This window comes from Stigmatopora argus, chromosome 6, assembly GCF_051989625.1.
Source record: "Stigmatopora argus isolate UIUO_Sarg chromosome 6, RoL_Sarg_1.0, whole genome shotgun sequence".
Classification (NCBI taxonomy): domain Eukaryota; kingdom Metazoa; phylum Chordata; class Actinopteri; order Syngnathiformes; family Syngnathidae; genus Stigmatopora; species Stigmatopora argus.
In genome coordinates, this window is record NC_135392.1 from 14,337,100 (window position 1) to 14,352,548 (window position 15,449).

At 37.5% G+C, this 15,449-nt stretch overlaps 1 protein-coding gene across 1 annotated transcript in view; it reads left to right on the forward strand.

The window, feature by feature from the left end:
* Window positions 1-14,901, forward strand: part of cntn3b (contactin 3b) — a 37,813-nt gene extending 22,912 nt beyond the window's left edge. The window contains exons 12-23 of the mRNA XM_077603243.1: window positions 1,518-1,645; window positions 2,065-2,240; window positions 4,462-4,579; window positions 5,320-5,478; window positions 5,880-6,029; window positions 6,856-6,926; window positions 7,289-7,523; window positions 7,930-8,039; window positions 9,272-9,458; window positions 10,443-10,555; window positions 10,656-10,821; window positions 11,844-14,901. Coding sequence (XP_077459369.1) covers window positions 1,518-1,645; window positions 2,065-2,240; window positions 4,462-4,579; window positions 5,320-5,478; window positions 5,880-6,029; window positions 6,856-6,926; window positions 7,289-7,523; window positions 7,930-8,039; window positions 9,272-9,458; window positions 10,443-10,555; window positions 10,656-10,821; window positions 11,844-11,935 — 1,705 coding nt within the window. The 3' untranslated portion in view covers window positions 11,936-14,901. The remainder of the gene's footprint in view (window positions 1-1,517; window positions 1,646-2,064; window positions 2,241-4,461; window positions 4,580-5,319; window positions 5,479-5,879; window positions 6,030-6,855; window positions 6,927-7,288; window positions 7,524-7,929; window positions 8,040-9,271; window positions 9,459-10,442; window positions 10,556-10,655; window positions 10,822-11,843) is intronic.
* Window positions 14,902-15,449: the final 548 nt, after the last annotated feature.

The window sequence follows — 15,449 nt, forward strand, 5'->3', positions numbered from 1 at the left end:
AAAACAGCCAATGTGCACAATAGATTTGGCACACAGCTTTCTATGTGAGATGGCCTTTCTTAAGCAATCCTCAAGTGGGAATCAAACCTGGGCATCCACAAAAGCAGCAGGGCAATCAGATCACGGTACATAAAAAATACATAAATAAACAAAAACAGTTTTATTTTGATGAAAAAGAAAGCAGAAAATAATAACACATTCAGACATGCCAGGGAGGAAGTTAAAATACACACTGCATCCAGTGAACAGAGGAAATGTGATGTTTGCCCCATACTGCTTATTTAAAAGGAGGACCAAACAATGTTAATATTATTGAAAAAATGAGTAGTATAAATGTTCTTTTGTTGGCTCGGTTGCATGCAAAAGTTGGAAATTGGTATACTTCCGAAGATGACTGACATTTAGCACACAAGAGAGACACTTCTTAGTCTTTCAAAGTATACAACACTAAATGTGTGAAGGCTACAGGATGAAAAACATTTTCCAGAAGAAAGATCCTTGCACTGTGTGGGGGAGAAACAACATGTAGCTCAAGCTACATGCCTGGATTAGATAAACAACAATTTTAACCCAACAAATGCTTCTGTGACTTTAAACCTCTGAATGGAAAAAAAAAGATTAACCATGAGCGTTAGCTATACCACACACACACACAGACACACACACACACACAGAGCTCTGGGGTTCTGGGTTTGAATCCAGGTCATGTCCACCTGTGTGGAGTTTGCATGTTCTCCCGGGCCTGCGTGGGTTTCCTCTGGGTACTCCGGTTTCCTCACACATTCCAAAACATGCATGGTAGGCTGATTGGACAATCTAAATTGCCCTTAGGTATGGGTGTGAGTGTGCATGGTTGTCTGTCTCCTCGTGCCCTGCGATCGGCTGGCCACCGATTCAGGGTGTCCCCTGCGACTGGCCCGGAGACAGCTGGAATTGGCTCCAGCACCCCCTGCGATCCTGATGAGGATAAAGCGGTTCAAAAAATGAGATGAGATGAGATCTAGAAGACATATAGACATAAAGCTATCTGAAGACTGCCTTGGCCATTGCCAATTATCCTCACCAGACCAAATCTGCAGCTCAATATGACAGTTCAACTTGGTGAAGTTTGGACAGAATTGTGCAAGACAATTGAAACGTTGCACAGAGTTGAAAGGACTTTCAACTGGGCTGTTTCCCCCATTACACTTCTCTCTCTTCATCCACCACATTAGAGATTGCATTACAATGTAATTCAGCTTGTGTTCTTTGGTTATTTGAATGACGAAATCTGGCCCCAGTGTTCAAAGCCCTGGCTATCCACTTGAAGAAGTCATTATCCATTATCACATTTTCTCATGGATATTCAAGAACAAATTTGAGTTATTGAGTAGCCAAGTCACACTTTTTGCCATTGTCCCGTACTTATGTCTGCAGTTGTGCACTATACTGTAAATGGAGCCATAATTGGATCATCAAAGTTTAATCAGCGAGCTTTCCGAAGCAATTTACCCTGAAGTTTTGTCTTTCCCACACAGAATTACACTGTTTTCCAGTGGAACATTAAAGATTTCCAACGTGACAAGGGGCGATGCGGCCAACTATACATGCATTGCAAAGAACCAGTTTGGGTCAGCAAGCACCAGTGGTCAGCTGATCGTGACAGGTGGGTCTTGTTATCCTTAATATTTATAACACACCTGTCATGCTTTAAAGTAAAGCACTCTACTTCTTATACATACTGTACTGTACTGTTCTGGCAATGAAACTAGATCATTAAACTCTTGCCTATATTTCTTTGTATTTGTATTGCATACAATTATCTATAGTTTTTGGAATGCGTTGAAGATTTGTATTTAACCAACATCTTGAAAGGCTAAAGTAACACAGATCTTTAAATGGATAAATGAACATAATAGGCAATGCAGAGATGTTGTTAAACAGTTCAACCGACTAATAAAGACTCACTTATGTATACATTGTTCCCACACCAAAATAAAGTTATGTTGCGAATGTCGCAGTGGTCTTCCAGGGTACCCGCAGCACAGATAACACATTTTCAATGTCATCTGTTTCCCTGCTCAGAGCCAACCAGAATAACAGTGAGGCCCACAAACACCGAGATAATTGTTGGCGAGAGCATCGTATTGCCGTGCCAGATTGCTTGTGATCCAGCTCTGGATGTCTCTTTCTCATGGGCATTTAATGGCCAGCTCATCGACTTCCAGCAAGACGGCAATCATTTTGAGAGAGTGGGTGGGGTGAGTCATGCCAAACATTAAACTCTTAGCACTGTCAGGGTATTCAGGGATTAATTGGTACGTACAGTGGACCGTGCACGGGGTATACTCAGCAGCCCCACAGAGGGCTGCTTCAACCTGAGTAATACTAAAGCCACTGGAGTGTTCGGAAATTTTCTATGCACCGTGCCTGTTTTTATATTCCGTGGAATCCTCAATAAATAGGTCAATAGAATACATAACTGTAACTCTGTTGCATTTCCTTCCTAGATTTGTTTGATATTATAACCATACTGGGTCTACTTTTCTAGGAAGAATATTGTATCCTCTTTCTCAACAGTAATTGCATTTGCATAGGTACTATTTATAGAGACTGTGCTCCAAAAGGTTTCATTAATGACGGCATTTCCCATCGTGGCATTTATGAAAGCTCATTTGACATCCTTCGGCATGGAAATAATGATAAATTGTCATTCATGTTAGATATGCGTTCCCTTCCCGGGTAAGGCCCACAGTCCTGGAAAAAAGTAATTGCTCTCCTTTCACCCTTTTCAAATCCTTGCATTGATGCAAGTCCCAGTGCTTTAGCCCCAAAATCAAATGATTTCTATTCATTCTAATGTATCAGGCAATGAGTATTTCACATATTGTTCTAAAAAAGTTGTCCAGATCAACCTTGTAGAATAGTTTGAATTTAGCAACACTGGATGGTGTTTGACCATGAAGGTCAAATATTAAGTTTTAATATTAAGGTCATCCCACATTATTTCGATTAAATTGAGGTCTCTCGCAGATTTTTTTTTGTTTTTTTTTGGGGGGGGGGTCTTATTTTACGAATGCACCACAGCATCCAGGTCATCCAAGGAGCAAACCAGCCAATGACTGTCACACTACCACCTCTATGTTTGACTAGAGGTGTAATATTGAAGACAGCTTTGTGTGATTTCCAAGATCTTATATTTCTCACAGTTAATTTAAATGAATGCCATCAGAAAAAAATGTCAGATCCTTCCTTAACAGCCTCTGGTGAATTAATTTATATAATTAAAGCAAATTTGCCTCACTTGCTTCCCGGCAAGGAAGAGATTTCTTGCTCTAAACAACTACTGTAGCTCCGAGTTTGGCCAGGTGGATAATAACATTAGGGATGGAATGAGACTCAGATATGTGTCTGAGGCTTAACAGATCAAAAAGAGGAGTTTATGAAAGAGGGATTTAGATTCAGCTCCTAGGCTCAAAGAGTGTGGAATACAGGTTATCTTGCCAGTTCTTCAAGAAGGGATGCATCCTTAATGGACTCCTGTTGTGGGTGATGACGTCTGATATAAATGGCCAGCGCCCATAACGGGCTAACCCCAAAGTGACCCCCTTCCAAAGCAATGGGCTTATATTTTATTCTAGGTTGAAATGGAGATCATTAAAGTAATGCCAGACTAGGGGTGGAGAGTGTCATCATTTCATAAAGTCACCATGAAATTATGGTCTTAATAAAGATTCAATGATCTTGGAACATAAAGAATAAACTTATGTCTAAAATTGTGTGTTGCAGTACAAATATTAGCTTTTGAAGAAATTGTCAAAACCGCTCAGAAAAGTATTTGGCAATATGTTATGGACATTTCCCTCCTCCAAATTTACTGATTGAATATTGTGCATTTTTTTATCTCCGCGTGTCATACTACTAAATCTTCCTGGAATTATTAATCAGATAATTATAGTAAGATAATAAAACTATTCCCTAAAACTGTGTGATGGATATTAAAGTGTACATGTACTACAATTATGGCCAATGCCGATATAAGTTTATTTCTATACTTACTTAATTGAAATTTCAGTGTCTTTTGTCAATTTAGCCAGTATATCCATGCAGATAAGTCAGCCTTATGTATGTACTAATTTCTTGCTTATGTTGAAGCAATTTCACACTAATAAGGACTACTTTACCAATCAACTAGACTGTGTTTATTTTATACTTCCTGTGTTGAATTTGTAGCTGTGTGGAGAATGAGAAGCTTCACGGTGGGATAAAGCCTGAAGGATAGCCAATAGCTTTGTGTGTGCTGGTTACATCTGTCGTGTCTGCTGTTGTTGTTGTGAAAAACGATGAAAACATTGGCAGCCTCAAGAGTTGAGGATTGCGCAAAGTGTCATGAAAGTTAATAGACTCATAATAGAAAAATGAATGATGAAATGAATCATGACCTCATTCTCAATACATGTTCAATGTTTATATTTCTTTTAGAGTGTATCGGGAGATCTTATGATCCGTAACATTCAACTGAATCATGGTGGGAAGTATGTCTGTGTTATTGACACTGAAGTAGAGAGTCTGTCCACCTCTGCCATCCTGGTTGTCAAAGGTAACCACCACTGCATTTCTACTTTCTTTTTTTTAAAGTAATAATTTCCTTATAGACTGAATTATAGTGGTCTAGCTCCCTTTGAGCATACTGCATAGTAAAAAATAAAATTAAAAATAGATACTCCCTATTTCAAAATGATGACCATTTCTTTCATTATGTATGTGCTGCTGGGATATTAAAAAAAAACATACACACTCCTGCATTTGTGACTTAAGGGCCAGCTGAGGCAACCTCATTGGTATGTGCTCTGTGTATAAGTCTTCTGTGCAGGGCTATCTCTAGTGATTTACATTGGTATTCATGCCCTTAACAAACTGTAATAGCTATCCCAGGTGCTTTGAGGAGGTAATGTTTATCATAAAAAATGAGTCTAATTGGTTCATTTACACATCCAGCGCAATATCATAGGAAACGTTGAATAATGAAGCAGCACATCAAACAACAACAGCACTGTCACCAGAGCATATGACTAGGACTCTAACTATGTATGCATCGAATTTGGTCTCCGCTGTTCCCGCTTAACTCATCCACTTTCTGATAAATGTTCCTCATTCAATACCTCTTTTAATTCCTGGTAATCCATTTAGTCCCAGCACATCAAATATAACAAGTCTCTTCATGTGCACATCAAGGGCAGAGTTCTTAATTAGACAAAGCATGGAGGGCTTGATGAGTTTGATGGGGGGATTCTTGGAATGAGAGGGGAGCTCACCCAGCTCGTTGTCTCATCGATTTAGGTCCACCAGGCCCTCCTGACAAAGTGACAGTTGAGGAAATCACAGACAGCACAGCACAGCTTTCCTGGACTCCTGGAACAGACAATGGGAGCCCTATCACCGGTTACATCATCCAGTGTCGGACACCTTTTACTGTGGGCTGGCAGGCTGTTGATACGGGTATCATCAAACACCGCCCACCCACATTCTGTATCTATGAAACATGTTCATTCATTCAGAGTACAGTCAAAGTGAAATCAATTGTCTTCCAAATGTGATATACTACAGAGAAAATGTGAACACCCTATACAAATTATGCAAGATTAAAAAGATGGCTAAGGAAAATTAGCCTCCAAAATGGATGTATATTTGCTGACAAGTTGGAAATTTTACAAAGGAAAAATGCTTAAATTGTGCTTTCTCTTCCAAATCACACATACATTGCCTTTGACAATAGAGCAATGTATATCTAAAATTAAGTAACGAAATACGTATTTCTTGGTTGTCGTACATTTCAGCAATTGTGATCAAACATGCACATTTTTTTCATTAACCTTTATTTTATGCTCTTCACGTATCAGTGCCTGAAGTGGTAAATGGGAACACACTGACAGCAACAGTGGTGGATCTAAATGCCTGGGTAGAGTACGAGTTCAGAATAGTGGCACAGAATAGTGTGGGCCTTGGAGAGCCCAGTCCACCATCAGCCAAAACCAAGACAGAGGATACTAGTAAGTAAAACCAATCAAAAATGTTAGTTGTCTTCATTTTCAACAGTTTAGATAACACTAGGTTGTAAAAATACTGACTAAAACTGTAGATTTTTCATTTTAATTGTTTTATAGACCAAGTTGTACACTGAAGGTTACTGCCTTACACCACTTAATACTCTCTAATGTTGCCTTTCTTACCTTTGGGAAAGTTATGACCATTGCAGAGTTGTTGTTCCAAAACATAAGGTGCAAATAAATATTGTTAACTTAAACAACCGCATTAAGTCATTGCGTATCTCCCACCTCTGCACTCAGTCCTGCCCTCTGGGCATCAGCATTATGGCCGCAGATAAATTTCCTTTACAGTCCAGATGTCTGTGAATTGCAGATGGTTAATTGCACTGAGAGGGTCGCTTATCTCCTCCAAAATGCATTTTTAATTTGTATTTTCCTCTGCAACGGATTGTACTTTTCAATCATTAAAAAACATAAATTGTGTATTTCACTGTCCAAGATACACATTCCAAACAAAATTTAGATGCCTGTGGATCTCAGAATAAATCCAGACAGACAGATTCAGGTGGGTTAAAGTAGGATTGCCACAGAAATTGCATACTAAATTACACACCAAAATCAGTTGAGGTGAAATACTCAGTATATAGTATATGTTTTGGGAAAATTCTATGTAGTTATGCACTTGAATAGTGAATATTGGGATGATGTGGGCTATGTGTGAGGTACAGTACACTATGTATAATAAACTGTCTGCAGCTTGATGGTAAATCCATTTGTTGTATTGTCGTATTGTCTTCTAATTGCTTCCCCCTGGCCTTTCTGCTTTCAGTTCCTGATACAGCTCCCACTGAAATTGGAGGAGGAGGGGGCACAAAATCTGAATTAGTGATAACATGGGAGGTAAGTCATCCGTCGAATTTGACTATTCTTACTATTGCTCAATAATTGTTTTGGGTAATTGTGCAGACTGAGGTGTACAATTTTATGACCCACCAGGGTGAGACGCCCCTTGCTGGCATAGCTTCTGAGTCCCATCCCCCCCCTTCCAAATGCAAGAACATAGAGCCTTTGCTTTTATGAGTCTATAATTACTGTACATAGCTACGTGTAGAAGGAAAATACAAGTGTGGTTTCTCGTGATCTTGGCATTATTTGCAAGCAATGGTTTATGATTTTTTTCAAGTGCCGAACAGTGAGGGGTCTGTCTGTTTCTCTGTATGTATGCATTTTAATATCACTGTAGTTATGTGTTTTGCTCCCAGCCTGTGTCCGAGGAATTGCAGAATGGTGAGGGGTTCGGCTACATCATTGCTCTCAGGCCCCTGGGCACAGTTACTTGGACACGAGCCATCATCTCCACACCCGGTGTTGCACGTTATGTCTTCCACAATGACACCATTCCGCCATTCTCGCCTTTTGATGTGAAAGTAGGAGCTTTCAACAACAGAGGGGAGGGCCCCTTCAGCTCTATCGGCACAGTGTATTCAGCAGAAGATGGTAAAGTATCCACAAACAGCCAATCAGCAAAGGGGGAAGGGGCTTAAAGATGTGCTATCTCCTTGCAACTTGACCTTGAATTGTGATGTTCTGATGATTTTTGCACACCCCTGTTGTTTCCTTGCCCACTCAAGCTGAGAATGTCAACCGTATATTAGTTATCATGATGGTAGATTAGGGAAAATCCTAGCAGACACTTTCTACAGCATGCTGTCAGGGAGGTAGAGTGTTAATTGAATTTGCAGGGCAGCAGTATTCCCTTACGTCAGTCACATATCCCATTAAAAGAAGGGGGGAAATAGCTTTTCTCTGAAAGTACAGATCTCTTCTGTGCTTTCTACTTATTGCTATTAGTCTGTGAGACGCTGAGACTCACAAATTGTCGCTATATGCTTTATTTCTGCAGTCCCCAGTGTAGCTCCTAAGAGGGTTATACCAAGGATTGTGTCTGCAACACAAATTGAAGTGATCTGGGAAGCTCTTCCAGCCATCCCCGAAAGAGTGCTTGGATATGAGGTGAGAAGCTATAACCTAAACACCATCCACCCCCCACCCACACAAGTAAACACGAATATTGGGTTTTTTATTATAGCTTTCTAGTTTTAGGGATATTTTCATTTAAACTATGCTATACATTTTTTGAATTCCACCATTCTCCTTCACATTTTCTATCATCATGTGAATAAGTAGAATCCCTCATCTGTTGAGAAATGCAAATAGAGATTATCTTTTTTTTCTCCTTGTGCTCTTTCAATATATGTCACCTATTGCCCTAGACTCAAATATCTCAAGTTACCATAGCACTAAGCACATTCTCCTTTTAGAACTGAATTCTTTTCCAATCCTGACACATACAAATCCTGAATGCACCACCAACAGCACAGAACCAAAGATGTGAGTTGTATCTGTGATAATCACGTTTTCATTAAATCATATTTGAATTGCAATTTAGTTTAATAACTTAGTTCTGCTCACAAATTTACAATGAACGGCGTCCGAGCAATGATCACACAGCTTGAATAGATGAAAAAAGGGAGTTAAAGTCATCCCTGAGGAAGACTTTACATCTCCATTTTGCTTTTCTTTTTCTATGATTATTGAGGCACTTAAATACAAATACTAAATGAATTTTGAAGTTATGTTAAAGCCAGCATTAAAAACAAGCAATCTTTCCAATCTAATTTTTCCCAAGCTTGCACTTGGTCTTTTCACTTATAATAAGGGAACGCTTCCATCTCAAGAAAACACTATGTACCAGTAATTTTAATCATGAAATTAGGTAGGAAATGTATTCTGGAAGGTATCATCCACTTTTTTACTGTTCTTTTTATTGTACTAATGATATAAATCTGAAATTCTTCTTTACAATACAGTATTGTTGTTAGGTAGTGGTGAGCGGAGAAGGACCCAAATGCTGGGAAAGCAGAGGGTGGATTTTGTTTTAATTTATTAACAAAATGTACCTAAAAAACCTGGATACAATCTCAGGGATAGGTAACACCGTGACAATAAGGAGAAAAAACTAATTTACTGGAAGAAAAGGCAAGTGGGACAAGGGAACATGGTGTTTCTTTTTTACTCCAGCGATAACATGCCTTTGAAACTGATATGATGATTATGAGAGCTCTATTATTTGTTATGCCACCATCCCTGTCTGCACAGATTGTTGACAATTTCTATTGCTATATTAATTTATCTAATGTATGAATCAAAAACTCTATGTTACCATGTGTTTCCCCCTTTAAAAGGTCATGTACTGGGAAGATGACACCAAGCCTGATACTGTCGGCAAAGTACGCATATCAGGAAACCACACCGTTGTTAACATCACTGGGCTAAATTCGAATACAGCCTACTATCTTGCAGTGTCTGCCTGCAACACCGCCGGCCCCGGGCCGCAGTCGGTGCCTATCAACATCACAACAAAGAAGCCACGTAAGTAAAGCCTGTGTGGGCGCATTCTTAATTTTTCCCAAACCAAGAGATTTCATAGGCTTTAAAAATTAAGGTACCAATTTTATTCGCCTTTGCTGACTGATGTTCTAAGACAGACCTGGGACCAACAATAACTTGAGCTTATTTGTTTTTATTATTTTTTATAATAATAAATAATCAATTACAAATAAAATAAAAAAGTAGATCATGTATTTTTTCATATGGTTTCTTCTATTCTATGTCAAGCTATTTATCTGCATTCTCTTCCAGGAATACAAATAACTAAAGAAGCGCTCTTACTCAGAGGTTAACTGATTTAGTTATGTCAAAGAGATGGTTCATTTTAACAATTATTTACACAACTGTCAAATTATCCAGCTTTTTTAGTAGAGCAGATTGACACAACTATTTGTTGTTATATTTGCCATGTTGGCCCATTTGATTTCCAATTTAGCCAAACATCCACACTCTTGTTCAAATTTATTTTAATAACAGGTTTATTTTCATCTTTTCACTATACGGTTACATTGTCATTTTAGATTATAAGGCACTCCCGACTTTGCCACACCTACCTCATTTTCAGTGCAAATTCACATCTATCTAAAACTTTCATCCAGAATCAAGACAAAAAAATTCTCACACTGTGGCCAGACACAACCTCAAATGCTCCCTTTTTCTCAGAGAATGTCAAGGCAGCACACAGTACCTAATAAATTCTCCATCAGAAAATGATCACATTTACATAACTTGACCGCAGCGCTTCTTACTCCTCCGCACGATGTTTGTCAGTCATTTTTTTATTTTTTTCCATGTGTTTGGATTCAGTCAATGTAATTATAGTTCTTGAAGACAGCACCCTATGAGTCTCAAATGATGTGTTCAAGTGTTACTAAAACAAAAAATCTTACCTACTCAAGTGGATTTCTTTAATATAGTACATCCCTGCATTCTTGCACTGAATGTATGTTTTTGATCTTCATCTAGCACCTGACCGGGCACCGCTAAACGTGCAATGGTCCATGATTGGTTCCACACTCTCAATGCATTGGGATCCTGTTGTAGCAACGGAGAAAGAATCAAAAGTCACTGGATATCTGGTAAGGCTTCGTTCTTTGCAAATAATTTTGCTCTTCATCATCAAGGAATCGAGATCTTTGCCTTAGTTTGCTTTTCATATGTGATCCTCCTCTGCTTTAGGTGGTGCTGAAAAGACATCGCTATAATGATATGAATTATTATGTCACGAATAAAACGTCTGTTGAGCTCAACCTCTCCAGCAATGACAATTATCTCATTCAGATCAAGGCCATGAGCGAGGGTGGTGAAGGATTAGGTAGTGAACCCATCCACATCCACAAATTAAGTAAGATGACAGTTTTCTCTTCCTTTCACTATTCTTTCAACCCAAATGACAAAAAGTGTGTCAAAGTGGCTACATCTAACTTTAATATCGCCCTATTCAAGCATGTTATATAAACAGCCTTACGTAGTACTTTTATACCTGTTTCAGTGTAGGCTCCTTCACATCCATCACAGCCATTACATTATTATTTTTTTCTTAGAAAATCCTCCAGCATAGAATATAGTCCACCGCATGTTTGTTCTTCCACACTTTCTGTGTATAAATATGGGATTGCTTAGTTATTCTCCACCCATCTTTGATGCAAAAAAATCCACTCAAAAACACCACCCCAAAAAGAGAAAATAAACAGTAATCAGTAGTCTTTCTTGTTTTCTAGGCACTATGTGTTTTGTTAATGTTAGTATTCAGGTCGGGTTTGCTTGTGTGAGATGTTATACAAAAAGTATGTGGGGGGATGACGGTACGGGGGTGGGGGGTATAGTTTTTCGGCAAACAGATCACCAAACAACCCATGTTTCCCAGTCTTCACAAAATATGATGTCGCTCATGAATGCGCTAAAAGAATAAAGACGGCCAACAAAATCATCATCATCCATCAACCAACGCCACACTAATTTGCCATGTGCTTAATATTGTATCGGTGACTTGGTAAAATGCTCTGAGGCAGAATGTGCGCATTTTCTCTGAAATTGGATTAGTGTTGGATATTTATATGTATCTTAGTTAATTTTTAATAACTGAAACACCAGTGTGTAGATAAATGTCTATGCCCTCTGTGTGGGTGTCTTTAAACATAATTAATGATTAATTTCTAACACAGTAGGTCACCATCCTGTTTTTCTTGTGCTGGGTAGTTGAAAAATGTCAATGTCAACTACATTTATACATACATTCTCAGTTTTTTTATCGTGCTTGTTTTGTAATTAGTTTTAACTTCTGTTTTTGGATGAAATTTAGACAGTGTTTTCTTTCTATTATATATGATTTTTAAGAAGCTAATCATTTCTGGCTTTTCATTGCAGGCATGGGAGCTCGAGGCTCAGACGCACATTGTCTCTGCACATTCAACCTCTCTGCAGCGCTCGTCAGTTCACTGCTTTACCTTGTCTGGTGATGTCTAATCAAAAGCTCCAACGTTTTCTTCAGCTTGCCTGGCCGAAAGGTTTTTCTTAAAAGGCTCAACTGTTAAGGAGTCCATCTAAGAAAAGACTATCCGAAGATGTAACAACTTGAGTGCATGATAATTTGCAATGTTTCATCTGCATATATAAGTGGCACTGCTTTCATTTTTGAGGTTATAATATCGACATGAGTTACCCCACGTGTCTGAAAAAGATATGCCTGCCTTAATAGCAATTCTATACACCCTATACCAAATTCATAATCAAAGGATGCTTTATAAAAGTTTGTAAAAAATAACTGAATTTCAAGGACAATTTGTAATCACAAATAGCCCATCGTCTTGCTTTTGTTTTGAATGCAATTTCAAAAGGAAACATTTTTACCGATTATAGGCAATTAAAAATAAATAGGCAACACTTATTGGGTTTTGAGAAGCAAAATACATTAAATTATTAAAAGATTGACATTATTGAAAAGTAGCAGTTGTAATTGCTAATTGCTGCTAATCCCCCTTAAATATTTTTAATCATCTCTCTACAATACCGTGAAAGATGTCACTCCTTGCTCTCCATCTCATACCCTTAAATAATAAATGCCCTGCCCTCACACTGGGCTCATTCAATAGTGAACAGTATGGTTTTCACCGAAAGATGTGCTGCCTTGTCGAACAAATCCCACGTGCATTGTTCTTTTATCTTAAGATAACCTACAACATGTTCTATATTTCACAACAACGACAACCCAGTGCACAATGGACTAAACCAATGACAGTGCCTTCACAAGAGCTCAAACTTCTTTCAACTGCCCAGACCTGACATTCACATTGTAGTTAAAGTTAATGTCTGTTTTTTTTTTGCATACAAACAACATCATGAATTTGACATTGTATCAATAACATGGTCTTAAGGCTCTCCAGGGGGTATATGTAAAGTGGGAGTTGAATACATAAATTTATATATGGATCCAGGAAGTGATTGTTTCGGCAAAAATGTGTGCAGGGAGCTAAGAAGACGATAATTCCGTTGTTGGGTAGAAAAAAATATTTGCGACAGAACTGGCATTGTTTTGTCTTGCAATCAGAGCAAAACACATTGTTGGCATTTTACAATTCACGTCATAGCAGAATGAATAATGAAGATGAAAATGAGAGTTACACTTGTTATCCTTCCAAAAAAGCCACATAAGAGTTGCAGTGTGATAACTCTAGTCATGATAGTGCCCAAATGGGTGTGGAACGATGTAGCCAACTGCTACACATTAACGTGCCTTTGCTGAAAGTGAGACTGTGTATAGTCATCAGCTGTAAGGTTATCAACATCTGTAGTTTTGCACTCTTGCCACCCCCAAAGTCAAACAAAAGCACAAGGAACTAATGCAAGGTGACGGCTTGTCACCACTTAATCATCTGAACAGATGTTTAGACCTTGGAGGTCTCATAAAAAAAGTCCCCCCAAAAATGGCATAATCAGGCCTCATCTCTTAGCTACCAGACTGGTTTCATAAGGATGTGCGCTTGTTAGTCATCGGAATATTGATTTTCCTATTCTATTATTAGAGGTGCCACGTTTCACTTACCTGGTTGATTGATGGCCTCCATCTTATTGTACTCATTCTGTTACCATCAAATGTGTCCGTCACTAGTTGACTATACGGCTCATACGTTTGTATGAGTGTTTGCTTTTAGAATAAATGTTTTCTTAAAAGCTTTTTTTAGAGTTATAGTGCAGTGATTGACAGTGACCTTTCTTGTTTATTGATTGTTGCAAATTCATCTTCACACCCTTGATATATGAATTATTTGCTTTGTCACAATGCTGATAACTTTATTTATAAAAAATAAATAAATACCTGGACACATCAGTATTATTAAAGTCTTAAATTTATCATCAAACTCCTGAAACTGCAGGTGGTCTTAACCAGCTTGCTTGAGAAAGAGTTTTTCTTTCTCTTTAAAATCCGAGCAAAAGCATTTAATGAAACTTGCGTGACAGTTTTTGTTGTGTAGATGAGTTTTGACGTTCCTTGTTACAGTACATATTGATTCCAGATACAGTAACTTTGCAAGAAAAATTGTTTTTGATGTATCATTCTGCAGTTATTTCTTATAGTCAGGGATCATCCATCTCATTTTGTTTAAAATGTCATAGGTGGCAAGAAAATATAGATCGGTACAATTGCAATTGCAATCATCAATGTTATTAATTATTGGGGTGCAATTTGGAACAAACATACATCATCATGTCGTTTATAGCTATTAGTTTGTTCTTATTGTAGATCAGAGCTTTCTGTATAGGACTAAGTGATTACATTATTTTATCATTAAGCTTAAGTTTATGTTTCAGGCTTTGAGTTTTCATGAATGTGGTAAAGGTGACGATCTTAAGACAACAAAATCAAATAATCGATTAGCAAAATGTACTACTGTCTCTATTCTTTTGTTGTTGTTAATATGTACATTTAGGGTTGAGGCAAGATTTCCGTTATGTGAAATCAAGGCAACCAAAATTTACTGTAGGTTTTTTTTACAATGTTTGGTCTTCTGGAAAAGACTGTGTTAGTATGTAGTATAAAAAGTTTGAATGCCTTACATCAGTAGGAGATTCCATACGCCAACATCAAGTGTCCTGATTTTAAAAAAATGCAGCAAATCAATTTCCTTTCAAAAGGTTGATATTGTTAAAGTTGTTGTTTCTTGAAAGTGTATTTCGAATAATGTATATATTTGCATATATTTTTAAAACATGGCTGCCCAAAACAACCTTATTGCTCTTATATAGTGTGTTCTCCAACCTAATACTGCTGTATTAATAAATGATCTCTGTGAGATACTGACATGTAGATTCCTATTTTCATATTGAAAAGTAACTGTTTTGTCTTGTATACTAAAACTGTGCATGGTCATCACTGTTTGTGAATTTGTGTTGGATTTTTCTAAAACGTAACTTAATAAAATTGTTTATTCCCTCCATTGTTGTCTTTGCCTTCCTAGGGTAAACCTTATCTATCATTTTGCTGCCACATTGTTACAGATGCCATATATATATATATATATATATATATATATATATATATATATATATATATATATATATATATATGTATGTATATATATATATATATATATATATATATATATATATATATATATATATATATATGCATATATAAATCTAAATCAACAGGAGGCATCACAGTGTTACTAGCAATATTATAACAAACAAGTATGAAAAATAGTCCATAAGCACTTCACTGATGAGAAAATGTGTTACTATGCAAAGATCTTATTGTAGTTTAAGAAAAAAACAATAACCTGTGAAGTTGGCAGCAGAGAAGTGATATTAGCCACTATTTCTGTCACCGATTTTTTTTTCATCTCTAGGGATTATAATACGAGTTCATGTTAGAACCCGCATGATTCTGAATTAGTATCAATTTATTTTTACTTAGTTATGTTAGAGCTGTGTTCAACTTTGACTCATATATGAAAGAACATTTTAGCTTCTGAA